Genomic DNA, 14,748 nt, shown 5'->3' on the forward strand with positions numbered 1-14,748 from the left:
TCATTCTGTAGACCAGGCTGACCTCAAACTCAGAGATTTATCTGTCTCTGCTGACCCCTCTGCCCTGCACCAGGAAATGCTAAGATTAAAGCGGTGCATGACCACACCCAGCTCATATGTAGAGGTTTTAGACTGAATTCATACTAACCTAACTCAAAGATAAAAATGGAAAGCTACCCACAACTGATAAATTATTGTATTTTACCTGTACACTACCTATCCATCTATGTAGGATTTCTTCTCTATTATACATACCAAGGAGTTATTTAACACTGAAAGTATATGCTGTGACAATGTATTCTACACGTTTCCAGTTTCCACATAAACAAATCTTAACTCAAAAAATATAAATTGATAGTTACATGCTGTTTTTGAGTATCTATATTCAATAGTCTAGATACAGCTACCTATCTAGGTACCAAAGGCTGGTTTTCTTCCAACAAAAATTTCCTGTTTCCTAAAATCTCCAGATAATGGGACATAGTCTTCACCTGAGAGTTCAAACTGATAGACAGCTTGTGTGGCTCTAACAACTTCATCACTGAGAGAGTCCTTAACAATTCTAAATGTTTCTTCCACAGCTCCAAAATGTGGTTTTTGTGGTAGCATTGACTGCACAAACGGCTGTGGCTGTTGCCTTGGCCGTGGCTGCTGCTGTGGCTGCTCCTGCAGCTGTGGCTGCTCCCGTTGCTGTGGCTGCTCCTGCAGCTGTGGCCTCTCCTGCAGCTGTGGCTTCTCCTGCAGCTGTGGCTGCTCCTGCAGCTGTGGCCTCTCCTGCAGCTGTGGCTGCTCCTGCAGCTGTGGTTGCTTCTGTAGCTGTGACTCCTCCTGCAGCTGCAGCTTCTCTTCTTTCACTTCTGGCACAGAGACTGTAAAATATAATTTACATAAAGAGCCTTAAAGTTTTGGCAGTATAAGCCCAAATGCTTTAAAATGCATTAAATGGCATCTAAAAGCATAAATATAACTGATGGGGAAAGCAGCCAACCATGTCAGCTGTGGCTATGAATGCTAAAAAGCTATCTCTCCTAAGTAAAAGGTTGGCTTTTTAAATAGGTTACAAACACCCAAACCAAACAAAATCACCCCTAAACAATACAATGTTTACACAAAGTAGCTACAATTAGAGGAATATTAACCACCTATTTGGATGGCCCATCTGAGTTATAAAACCAAATGAGAGAAAAAAAAAGACACCTTGGTAAGAAAGACAGAGATCTGCAAAACTTGGCTTGAATTGGTAGCCAAGTAAATATTATTTTGTCTGTAAGTAAAATGTATTCACCTAATAATCCTTCCCTCATATCATGAACCTAGATTCCATCTCCGAATCCTATAGGTGACAGTAGAGAACTATCTCCCAAGGAATTTCATACATCCACATGTGTGCCATACAATATGCATACATACATGTGCATGCTTGTATGTGTTTCTGCTCGTGCATGCATGCATATACACACACCAACAAATAATATCTAATGTATTGAAATAGGGCTGCTGATTCAGCACATTAGAACATTTGCCTAGAATGTATAAAGCCTTGGCTTTAATCTCTACCACAGGACACACACACAAAAGCATGTGCATACATATGTACACACATACACACTACCCAGGCCCACATATAATCTACTGTATGAATCTAGGAAGTAACTCTATGGCACACAGATTAAGCACAGTAAACATAGGCTGGCTTGTGCTTTGGCTCATGAAAGATCTCAAGCCAGGAGCAGCTCAACCTATTTTTAAAAGGCACTAGCATATTTAAGGCTCTGGATTAGAGTTTGGGCTTATCCTTCTGTTTGATAGATGCTGCTTTTCAAGAATGACTCGATATTAGTCTTCCTTCTCATCTTTTTAAATCCAAGCTCAAAGCTCCTTTTCTTTTCCAAAGAAAAGGAGCAGACAGCAGAGGAGGAGGGCTGGGGATGGAAGAAGTCTACTGGAGAGAGTCGGGGAAGGGAGAGCCTATGGGAAATGAGCCCTGTGCTGAACCTATAGTGAGGGAAGGAATTCTGTGCTGGTGCTTCACGATAAGAACTTGCCCACAGCTAGGCTCAAAAGCACCTGTAGCATAAGTCCCTTTTGGTCTCAGCAGGCACTGGGCAGACATGTGGCGTGTATATGTGCAGGTAGGTAAAAACATACACATAAATGGAAAAGGCAAGGAGAGACATTTTCTTAGCAGACATGAAGATGGGCCTATGACAGCCTTGTACTATGGTCCTAGCTGAGAACCAGCAGAGAAAAGGATTCCATCAGCCGGGCAGAGTGGAGCAAAGGCAGTAAATCTATCCCTGCCATTTCATCACACTAGGAGAACAGATTAACAAGAGCCCGATTCTGTGAAAACAGCTTCACACTGAACAGGACTAAGTTATCCTGGGAAACAAACCAAAGTCTATTTATACAAGCAGTTTACTATGAAACTCAAACATTCTTTCACATGCTAGTGAGCACCCACTGTGGAGGATGAGGTGCTGCATCAGGCAAGGGGCATACAGGGCTGTCTGGCACCTTCCTCTGATTTTGTTGTGAACTTGAGGCTGCTCTGAAGCCTCAGTCTTACACTCTGTGAAATGGGTGCTTGGAAAGCATGCTGGCTTAGGTAGGAGAGGATGATGTATAAAAGCAAGTCTGAAGGCAGACACCCAAGAGACAAAGCATAACTGCAATCCTGGTGGTTGTTGTTTTGTTTCTTGTTTTTTTAGGACAGGGCTTCTCTGTATAGCCCTGGCTGTCTTGGAACTCACTCTGTAGACCAGGCTGGCCTTGAACTCAAAGACCCACCTGTGTCTGCCTCCCGGGTTCTGTAAAGGTGTGCACCACCACCACCACCAGCTGTGACACTGTTCTTGACGTACACAACTGACCAGAATAAAACTAGAGAATCTTGTCAGATTATTCTCTATAATACTGAGGACAAACTTGACAAGGTTTCCCCAAATACAGAAGAAAATGCAAAAATATAAATAACAGAGGGTGCTGTTAACTAGAGGGGGAAGGGAGAGGGCAGCCAGATGAGCAATGCTTAGTTCTGAGAATTCAAGGACTGCACATTAGCAACCCAAACTATAACTAAATAAAAAAAAGAAACTAGAAAAGACTAAGAAGGCCCCTTGTGTTCCAGCAGGGAGCAGAGATAAGGAAACAGAAACAACAGAACGGCAACATTCTCAAGGTAAAAAGTAAAACTCAATTAATTTGAACCTGTGTATGATGCATATATATATATATATATATATGAAATGAATTCCAGAAGAGGTACAGCCAACTGTTAGAGGCTCTTATCAGTAGAGGATTACAAAGAAATATGAACCTCTCACCAGGAAATAGGGCTAGACACTGCACCTTCTGAATTAAAATATACAGTGAGTGTGCAGTGGATTTGGATGTGCACATGAAAGCACCTGGCAAGGTGAGCTCCACCTCAGGCCAGGTACACTAAGCAGTGCCTGTTTAAGTACACAGCTGTGCCTACAGGAAGTGTCAGTCATAAAGTCAGGGTCTCACACTCCACTCTTGTCAGCCCTCTTGCTCTGCTCCACACTCACAAACGACCTTCTCATTATGATACTGTTCCTCATTAATAATGCCCAAAGGGGGAACTACCCAATTAGTCCCCGAGGTGGCAACTCCTCCTTATGAATTAATAGATGGCAGTACTGGGGGACTTTTAACATCTTAAAGGACTTTTAAGAATTCCAGCCGCGCATGGTGGCGCATGTCTTTAAGTCCAGCACTTGGGAGGCAGAGGCAGGCAAATTTCTGAGTTTGAGGCCAGCCTGGTCTACAGAGTGAGTTCCAGGACAGCCAGGGCTACACAGAGAAACCCTGTCTCAAAAAAACCAACCAAACAACAACAACAAAAAAAACCCAAACCTAACAGAATTCCAACCTTAGGCACACTGGTTACTGAACTGGTTAAGACAGGCTTTGGAACCAGAAAAACATGAATCTAAATCCTGGTTCTGCCTCCTGGCAGCTCTGGTAAGGTTTTTGGTATTAAACAATGCACACAAACGAGCTGCCACAGCATTCACACACAGGAGGTACATACTAACGATGAGGTGACCAACTAAGTGATTCTTATTGGCAATTGGGGACTTAGATAAACTCAAGTCATGCGTCTCCCTCCAGAGACAAATCCAATCTTAGGGTATTGCAAAAAACAGGACTTGGGGCCTCTTGCCTTAAAAACCAGACCCAAGGATTTAAGAGTTCCAGGTGACCTCTGCCACTCTATAAGAAATCTTTTGAGAAAAGGATTGATGATCTAGTTTCCTTGGTTTTTCCCTCCTGGTGAATTAAAGATCTAATGTTTACACCAGCATTCTCTGGGTTATAGGTCTCACTACTTTTTTTTTTCAACAACTAATATTTTAACTTCTTCAAAAATTTAGGTAAATCGTTGAAATGGCTAGTTTTGTGTCAACTTGACACACACAGCTGGAGTTATCACAGAGAAAGGAGCTTCAGTTGAGGAAATGCCTCCACGAGATCCAGCTCTAAGGCATTTTCTCAATTAGTGATCAAGGGGGAAAGGCCCCTTGTGGGTGGGACCATCTCTGGGCTGGTAGTCTTGGTTCTAAAAGAGAGCAGGCTGAGCAAGCCAGGAGAAGCAAGCCAGTAAGGAACATCCCTCCATGGCTTCTGCATCAGCTCCTGCTTCCTGACCTGCTTGAGTTCCAGTCCTGACTTCCTTTGGTGATGAACAGCAGTATGGAATTGTAAGCTGAATAAACCCTTTCCTCCCCAAGGGCTTCTTGGTCATGATGTTTGTGCAGGAATAGAAACCCCGACTAAGACAATCATAGACACAGAAAAGTTATGATTAATCTGGAAATAAAGTTTGTCTGAAAATGCACCAAGGTTCTACAGATATCAAAGACACAGAAAAATTTGTTCCTAAAAACATTTATTACAAAATGTTTCATGTAATGTGTTTCAGTAAACTACAGGTGTTATTTTAAATAGATCACAAAGATTAAAATGTAACACCACACACACACACACACACACACACACACCCCAATTCAAGGCCCCTTGTCTCTGAGTTACAAATAAAAAAAATGGAGTATGCTCAATACTTCCTTTGAAATTAATCCCCTTGATAACATAGTTGCACAGTACAAACTGTGAAAACAGTGCTATTTAAGATTCTAATATGACACATCTTCCTCCAAATATCAACATGAAATATCTAAAGACAGCTGTCAAGGAAAAAAGATAAAACTTGGGACAACTACAAAAATAAAACATCTTTTTTTAGAACTGATGATTTTACATAATGTGCACAAGTTCCAGAATAGTTTAGAACAGTGTTTCTCAACTTGTAGGTCAAGACCCTTTGGGGTGTATGTGTCAAACAACCGTTTTGCAGGGGTCACATATAGATATCCACATATGAGATATTTATGTTATAATTTATAACAGTAGCAAAATTACAGTTATGAGGTAGCAACAAAGTAATTTTATGGTTGGAGTTCACCACAACATCAAGAACTGTATTAAAGGGTGACAGCACTATAAAGGGTAGGAACCACTGGTTTTGAGGCAGAGGACAAAAATATTGTTATAACATTAATTCTATGTTTTACAAGAAACAGTAAGATAGTGTTTGCATTTTCTTATTTAAAATGATTTACCTAGACATGGTGGCACATGCCTTTAATCCCAGCACTTAGAAGGCAGAGACAAGTGGATCTCTAGGAGTTTAAGGCCAGCCTAGATCACATAGTGAAACTCTGTTCCTAAATAAATAAATAAATAAATAAGCAGGCTCTAGAATCTTGGTGCTGGAGAGATGGCTCAGCAGTTAAGAACACTGGATTTTTTCCCAGAGGACCCTGGTTGAATTTCTAGCATCCACATGACAGCTCACAACCATCTCTAACTCCAGTCCACTTGGGAATCCAAAACCTTCTTCTGGCCTCTGCAGCACCAGGCATGGTTATGGTACAGAGACACACATGTAGGCAAAATCCCCATATACATAAAAAGAAAGAGTAATGCCAGGCAGTGGTGGCGCATGCCTTTAATCCCAGCACTTGGGAGGCAGAGGCAGGCAGATTTCTGAGTTTGAGGCCAACCTGGTTTACAGAGTGAGTTCCAGGACAGCCAAGGCTATACAGAGAAACCCTGTTTCGGAAAAAAAAAAAAAAAAAAAGAGAGAGAGAGAGTAAAATAAAATATGCTCTAGATTCTTACCATTTGATTCTTTCTCCTCCATAACTGCATCTGGGTGTTCATCTAAGAAGAAATCTGGTAACAAGGGATGACCTGAAAATTAACCCCCAAATAATCAAATTATAATAATTACAGAATAAATTATTCTAAAAATAATTTTTAAATACAATTTTTATTTATAAAAACAAAATATTTTTTAAAATGTAATATTTATTTATTTTTTATTAATCATCCCTGTCATTTACATCTTAAATGCTATCCCCCTTCCCGGTTACCCCTCCACAACTCCCCATCTCATCTGCCCTCTCCCCCCTCCCCTTTGCTTGTATGAAGGTGCTCCCCCACCCACCCACCTACTCACTCCCGCCCCACCACTCCAGCATCCCCCTATGCTGGGGCATCAGATCTCCACAGGACCAAGGGCTTCCCCTTCCACTGATGTCAGACAAAGCCATCCTCTCCTACATATGTCTCTGGAGCCATAGATCCCTCTCTGTATACTCCTTGGTTGGTAGTCTAGTCCCTGGGAGCACTGAGTGGTCCGGACAGCTGACATCATTCTTCCAATGGGGTTGCAATCCCCCTCTACTCCTCCAGTCCTTCCACCAGCTCCCCCACCGGGGTCACCAAGCCTTTTAATAAAATTCATTTCTCTTTTAAAAAATCCTTCTGTGTTTATGGAAAGGGCCCCTAGGCAACTGTTAAACTATTTGATCTAATATATTCAATTATTTTTATGTAGATCAGTTACCTCTTCCTTTATGACAGATTTCATCATAAGATCTAATTTTGTTTAATTTTGTTTTCTGACAAAGCCTCACTAGTTCTGCCTAGCCTAGAACTCTGTATATAGATCAGGAAACTTGCAGCAATTCACCTGCCTCTTACCTCCTAAGCACTGGTATTACAAATTCATGTGACTATGACCAGATATCTATCTGTATTCAGGAATATATATGGCTGTGTGTCTACATGTATGTGTGGCTGTGCACACCCTGTGTCTGTGTTTGTAGAGGCCAGGAGACATCAGGCGTCCTCCTCTATCGTTAGTCCACCTTAGTCTCTCACAGAGTCTCTCACTGAATCTGGAGCTCACCAATTCAGCTAGTCTCTGCCTCCCCGTCCTTCCTGGCTCCCTGGCTCCCAGCTCTGGGATTAGAAATATGCAAAACATACTCAGCTTTTTTACATGGAGGCTAAGTATCCAAACTCAACTCTTCATGATTGTGCTGCAGGCATTTTGCATATTAAACCATCTCCCCAGACCCCTGAAGGTCTACTTTCTTTTTCTTTTTGTTTTTTGGGACATATTCTTACTGTGTAGGCCAGCCTGGCCTTAAGCTCATTCACTGCCTCCTAAGTGCTGGAATTAAAGACACGTACCACTGTCCAGGCTGGAGATCTGAGTTTTACAAACTAAACTGTCTCCTCTTCATTGAACTGTCCGTTCAATTGTAGTTCTTTATTCTTTTCTAGGCACCATCTGATGAAGAGGCTGCTTTTCTCCACTCCTAATTTTTACAACCTTTGTCAAAAAGTAGGCAACTGCAGCTATGAGGGATTATCCTGGGACCCCCCAATTCTAGCCTACAGGCCCACGTCAGCTTTTGTGCCAGAGCCATGATGGACAAGTGTTGTAGCACCTCTCCAGCACTGCTCTGCTCTTTGGGGTCTTTGTGCTTCCCTATGAACTGTGGTGCTGTACAGAGTGATGGGGCAGGGAGTGGGCAATAACAACACGAGGAACAAACTGTGTGAAAACACCATATTTAAGTCAGTACTTTATATATCACTGCTATTATTGTTGTTGCTGTTGTTCTTGTTTTGATTTTTGGAGACAGGATCATTCTGCATAGCCCTGGATGTCCTGGAACCTCACTATACAGATCAGGCTGGGCTCAAGTTCACAGAGATCTGCCTGCCTCTGCCTCCTGGGTGCTAGGATTAAAAGTATGTGCCACCACATCTGGCTGTATATTTATTTTTTTAAACTTTACCTGTCACGTTGCTCGTTAGCCTTCTAGCTAAGATTGACTATAGAATAAAACAAGTAAAAGCTGTTATGTAAAGCTATTATTTATAATCCCAGGAGCCCATGTCCTTATCCTCCTTATGACCCCATCATCCTACATCCCTCCAACATGCTAAAGATTAGTGTCCCGTTGACCCTGACAGCAGGGGCCCTGATTAAGGTCTTGCTTCTCAGTATCCATGTGTTTGAATATTTTCTCCCGTTCTCTGTCTGCCATCATGAGAACTGAGCAGTTATTAATTCCACTGGGCTTTTTTCAGCTAAAGTTGTGGTTAGAGAGTAAGTTAGCTATCCAAATATTATCTTAGTATTAACTGACAGCTGTAAGACATGTACATGAGGGATCTGAGGGTCACAGAGCCTTCAGAACTGTAGGTTTCCCCTCCCCAACCTAGGGAAAGAGTAAACTAATTTTTATTATATCCCCAAATCATAGTGCCTCATTATATTTAGTTCTTGACCCTTGGCAGGATTTTGGGGGAAGGAGACAGGATCTTGCGATATCACTGAAGCTGGCCTCAAACTTGCGCTCCTCCTGCTTCCACCCCCAAGTGCTAAGATTGCCAGCCACAAATTTAAAAATCTATATATAATAACATCACATCTCAAAGCCTAAGATGAGCCAGGTGTGGTGCTACACACCTGCAGCGCAGAGCTAAGGAAGCACAGCCAGGAGGATCATGCGTTCACCAACCTACTACATAGTGAGACCCTGACTCAGAAAGCCAAGAGCTGGAAGAACAGCTTCAGGGTACGAGTGTGTGCTTGCTAGCATGTGCAAGGCTAGAGGTGGACCCAGAACAACACCCACTGACACAAAAGCCCCAAAGGAATTATTACAGTGTTCCCAATCCAAAGGTCCCGAGTATGTCTCATTTGGGTCTCCCACATATCCTACCCACAGGCACAGCAATGGAACAGCTTTGAACTTGTTTTACTACTTGCAAATATTAACTGTTGAATATCACATATGCCAAGAACTCTGGCAAACACATTATATATATTTTTTGCACAAAGTTCTGAAATCCTGTATAGAAAAAAAATGATTTTCTTATTTTAATAATATGGAAATTGGGGCTCAGAGAAAGCAGGTGGCACGCTGAACACCTCCGACCTGGTGAGAGGCAGAGCTGCTCTCTCAGTCTGAGCTGACCTGCCAAATGCCTTCTACATATATTATTTCTAAACATTTATTTATTATGTACAGTGTTCTGCCTGCACATATGCCTACACACCAGAAGAGGGCAACAGATCACATTACAGATGGTTGTGAGCCACCATGTGGTTGTTGGGAATTGAACTCAGGACTTCTGGAAGAGCAGGCAGTGCTCTTAACCTCTAAGCCATCTATCTCTCCAGCCCTCTACATTTATTTTAATTTTTTTTTAATCTTTGTTTTTTGTTTTTTCAGACAGGGTTCTTACTATATAGCCAGGCTGGCCTTAAACTCACAAAAGATCTGCCCAACTCTGTCTCCTGAGTGCTGGGATTAAAGGTAGGTGCCACCACACCCAGCTAGATTTATTCATTTTCAGTGTGTGTGTGTGTGTGTGTGTGTGTGCGCGCGCGCGTGTGGTGTGCACATGCATGTGAGTGCCCATAGAGTCCAGAAGAGGGCATAGGATCACCTGAGTAGCTGGGAGTATAGTGGAGACCACTGCAACCTGCTTAGTAGAAATATATTCCATATAAAGTAAAAACCCATTATCATAGTCATCTATAATTTCAAAGGAAATTATTTTTAAATAGTGGACATTGAAGAGTTCTGAAAATTCTCAAGTCAGACCACTAGTTATAAGACACAGCTGCTCATTCATCTTCATAGTCTAAGATATTACTCTTTAAAAACAAACATTTTAGCTGGGTGGTAGTAACGCACACATTTAGTCCCAGCACTCGGGAGGCAGAGGCAGGTGAACCTCTGTGACTTCCAGGCCGGCCTAGACTACAGAGTGAGTTCCAGGACAGCCAGGGCTACAGAGAGACCCCATCTTGAAAAGCCAACAAAACAACCAACCAACCAAACAAACAAACAAAAAGGGAGCTGGAGAGATGTCTCAGTGTTTAAGACACTGGTTGTTCTTCCAGTCTTCCAGAAGTCCTGAGTTCAAATCCCAGCAACCACACAGTGGCTCACAACCATCTGTATTGGGATCTGATGCTCTCTTCTGTTTGATCCCATATTCTGTCATGCAGGTATATATACAGATAGAGCATTCCAATAAAATAAATCAATAAAATAATTTATTAATTTTTAAAAAAAGACTAAAGAACTCTACTCCTGTATCATCCGTCATACATCTGAATAAGATCTTCACTCTGATTCCTAAGACTACCTTTTAAACAGTCAGTTTCCTGGTTTGGAAGTGGAGAATAACTGAAACAACCTTCTACATCATCACGTCATTTTAAAGCCCTAACCCCTACTTCTAGTGGTTTCTTATCTCTTAAGGTAGATATAGTGTGGGAGTTTCTCTTCACTGGAAAACAGCTTGTAAAAGAATATAGTCATTTTATTGCACATACACACACAAAACCAGTGTGTTCACTGTATAAAATGTGGGACAACATTAATACTTTCAACAAATATAAGCATTACCTGGTGTAATTGCGTAGACATCAAAATTTTTTATTCCTTCTTCTTTTAAGATATTTTCATCAATAATAAAGTTGCCAGTAAAACTTTTTGGCCTTTTGAAAATGGAATATGCAGCGTCCGCAATGATGTCAACTTTTCTACATTGGTTTTCAACACCAGATCCTCCCAGCATATCCATAGCAGCAGTGTGAATGGCTGCAGAGAACACACATACACACACATGACTCCATGTGACTATGCAAATAACAAGTCCGTACCAAGGTGGTCAAAATGACCAAGGTGGCAAAAAGGAGAGTACGGTCAGGGATTCACTAATGTTCTATAGGCAGAATCTATAGACAGAAGAGGGATGGGGAGGGCAGCAGAAACAAACACTCTGTACCTCGAAACAGAACCGGGGAGAGAACAAGCAACCTCCTCTGCTACACAACACAGAATACACATGCAGAAGTCCTTCGTGAGAAGCACAGCAAACCTGCTTTGATTTCTGCTGTAGAATGTTCAAGAGTTTGTACAGTAGTCTTGCAAGTTGAAGAAGCCGGTCATGGGCTAACAAACCAGCCCTGGATTGGTGGGTGGGTGAGTGGGATTTTTAAGCTAATCGGGTCATGACTTTTGGCAACTTTCACACCTTTGGCCCTCAGCTTCCTGTTTCCAAAATGTGAAGCTCCCTTTCCAATGTTTTTGTCACTGCATTAGAAAACAGATGATATTCCTTCCTTACATGATATGTCGCAGTATTCCCAGTGTCTAAAACAATGTCAAGGCTGGAGGTGACCCTCCCCTCTGCAGCCATTACCAAACCAGTAGCTGACAGTCTCATCCCTGCATGCGGAAAATCCGCTCCGAAGTGGACTTTCCTGTTCCCACCCTGGTCTGGACCAGCCGAGAGTGAAGAGGTAGTCGCTCCCTCAACTCAGCAGAAACTATGAAAAGATCTTATAACAGGAAAAAAATAGGGACTCCCTGCTCCCAATCCCTTTTCTGTTCATGTTCAGTTCATCAAAGTACTAAAGCTGGAGGGCAGAGCTGCTAGTGTGGAGAAGCAACATGTCCTGGTTTGACATACACAGTCTTTACACAGGAGCAAGTGTGTTTTTAAACGCACATACCTCACACCTGCCAGGCAATCCCAGCTCTTGTGAGGCAGAGGCAGGTGGAGCTCTGAGTTCAAAGCCAGCCTGGTCTACAAAGAGAGCCTAGAGCAGCCAGAGTTATTACACAGAGAAACCCTACCTCAAAAAACATAAACCCAGCCGGGCGTGGTGGCGCACGCCTTTAATCCCAGCACTCGGGAGGCAGAGGCAGGCGGATTTCTGAGTTCGAGGCCGGCCTGGTCTACAAAGTGAGTTCCAGGACAGCCAGGGCTACACAGAGAAACCCTGTCTCGAAAAACCAAAAAAAAAAAAAAAAAAACCATAAACCCAAACAGAACCAGATACCTCACCACCACCCCACTGCCCCACCACCCCACCCCACCCCACTGCCCCACCCCTGCTGTGAGCTTCACTTCCCTCCTGAATCTACTTTCATTTTCCCTCACTCAGGAAGGATGCAGCAGTCTACTAGCTCAGGTTCCCACCTCCTCTCTGTAATTCCATGTCAATTAAATGTCTGACATAAACACGGTATGGCTTCATTGCTATTTCCCTCTCTGCTTATTATCATCTTCATTTTAAAATCTTTCCAAGAGCTCTCTACTGGATCTAGTGGGCAGTTCAAGCTGCCAGGCTAAGGAGGGAACTCTACTAGAGTACCTGCCTAGCATATGTGAGGCCTGTGTTCAAACCCCTGCACCAAAAGGGAGAACAGAATCTGGATGCTTAAATTGGCAAATTAGACCGAAGTTCACCTATCTCCACACCCTCCAGCCAACATTCCAGTGGACCTGAAGCTTAGGTGCTGGAGAAGCCCAGATGCAACAACAGCCAAGAGCCTATTGCAATACACCTCTTCAATCTCCTGTCCACCACACACACACATTTCCCATGCTGCACGCCACTGCCTGTTGTTCCTGCTGTCCATGAATATCAAGCCCAGTTTTCTTCCTGGTAACCCCAACATTCCCTGGAGATCACACGCCAATTTACATCTCCATTTGAAACTTGTTCTTAACTCATTAACATGGGCTACATGGCCTTCCCGCTGTGTTTCAAAAGCACTCTGTATGTAATTCCTCATTCTGTGCATCACAAAGAACTCAACTGTAAATTCAATATTATCATGTCTAGGGCCTAATGATACTACTAGCTCCGAAGTGACAGGTAAAACACCCAAAACAAATACCTCAGAGCCAAAGCAAATCCCTCTTCAATCCTGATAATACCTTTAAGCCTTCCTGTCAGTCCACCTATTACATAAGCTTATGAAGAATGTCTAGTCTAGAGCTACCAGAGGCAGGCACACTACACACTCAATCACCACTTGCTATTTATCAATATTCACTGAAATCTGGGACTAGAGAGATGTCTCAGTGGTTAAGACTCCTGGTTGCCCTTTCAGAGGTTCTAAGTTCAATTCCCAGTACCCAGATGACAGCTGACAAACATCTATTACTATAATCTCATGGGATCCTATGCCCTCTTCTAGTATGCAGACGTACATGAAGACAAAACACCACATACATAAAATACATAAATAAATCTTTAAAAACATACTCAGTGAAACCTACAATAACTCCAGTAAGACAGACTCAGAAGACACCATCTTCATCCTCCTCGAATTTTCATTCCAGGAAGGCACTAGACAACCATACTTATAAACTAATCATGCATTATGAGTGTTGGAAGTGACATAAAGGAAATGGACAGATTATTGAAACTAATGGTGAATCCTGATCTTGTAAGAACTATTAGTGGCATGGACACAACTGAGCATTTGCTCTCATTACATCTCCTGTAAGTGGCCTGCCTTCAAGACTTTATACTATTGAGCTTCTTCCTACGTTACCCGTGGAGTCCTCCTTTCTTTATCATGTTGCAATGACAATAGTCCTTTCTCTACTTCTTAGATGGCACCTAATCTTGAGACTTTATGTTATCATTCATTGCTGATTATCCACAAGGGCTTATAGCTAACCCTCAGACTCATAAGCTCAGTTGCCGACCATCAGTCTATACCTCGATTTTCCAATGTCTGTAGTTAAGTTCTCATCTTGCTCCATCTATAGCTATCGTCATCTCAGTCAAGTAACTCACTGCTCTGGTTACTCCAGTCTTGCAGTCATCACGGACACTGTCTTATCTCTCTCCTATCATATCCAATCCACTCGTAGATCCTGCTGGTGCTACCTCAGGATTACCTCAGCACCAGACTCTCCCCACTTTTACTGCTACCATCCTGGTCATGGCCACCAGCATCAGTGACTTAGTTACCTCTAAGTGGTTTTTCCTTTTGCTTCTTCAGAATCTAGGTTCAGCACTCCCTTCACTGAGCAGAGTCCCCTGTCCGGCCTCCATTTCCTCATCGATATCAGCACATCTTTTACTACTCTTTCTTACTTCCGCTACACTGCACTTCTCCCTGCTCTTGGGTCCCTACACCAGGCATTTCCACCCACAGGATCTTTGCACAGGCTGCAACTGTGAGCACTCTTCTCTCAGTAGCAAGGCTAACTCCAATCACATCCAACTCTATGCTCAAAAGCCACATTCTCAAAAAGGTGAAACCTTTCTACCCTGCTAGAAGTTAAACCTGGCTGGGTGTAGTGGTGCACCCTTTTAATCCTAGCACTCAGAGACAGAGGCAGGTGGATCTCTGAGACTCTGAAGCCAGCCTGATCTACACGGTGTGTTCTACAAAAGCCAGAGCTATATAATAAAGAGATTCTGTCTTAAAAAGTAATAAACAAACAAATACTTGTGAAAAGCATCTCTCCCCAGTGTTAGAGACATGCTCTTTTCCTGATTTTGCTTTGTTTTTACAAGCA

The 14,748-nt window shown here is 42.6% G+C and overlaps 1 protein-coding gene across 1 annotated transcript in view; it reads right to left on the reverse strand.

The window, feature by feature from the left end:
- Positions 1–14,748, reverse strand: part of Hsdl2 (hydroxysteroid dehydrogenase like 2) — a 46,694-nt gene that overhangs the window by 10,668 nt on the left and 21,278 nt on the right. The window contains exons 7-9 of the mRNA XM_021160855.3: positions 10,821–11,015; positions 6,211–6,282; positions 492–869 (exon numbers count right to left, since the gene is read on the reverse strand). Coding sequence (XP_021016514.1) covers positions 492–869; positions 6,211–6,282; positions 10,821–11,015 — 645 coding nt within the window. The remainder of the gene's footprint in view (positions 1–491; positions 870–6,210; positions 6,283–10,820; positions 11,016–14,748) is intronic.

This window comes from Mus caroli, unplaced genomic scaffold, assembly GCF_978045245.1.
Source record: "Mus caroli unplaced genomic scaffold, Mus_caroli_1 scaffold_6, whole genome shotgun sequence".
NCBI lineage: Eukaryota > Metazoa > Chordata > Mammalia > Rodentia > Muridae > Mus > Mus caroli.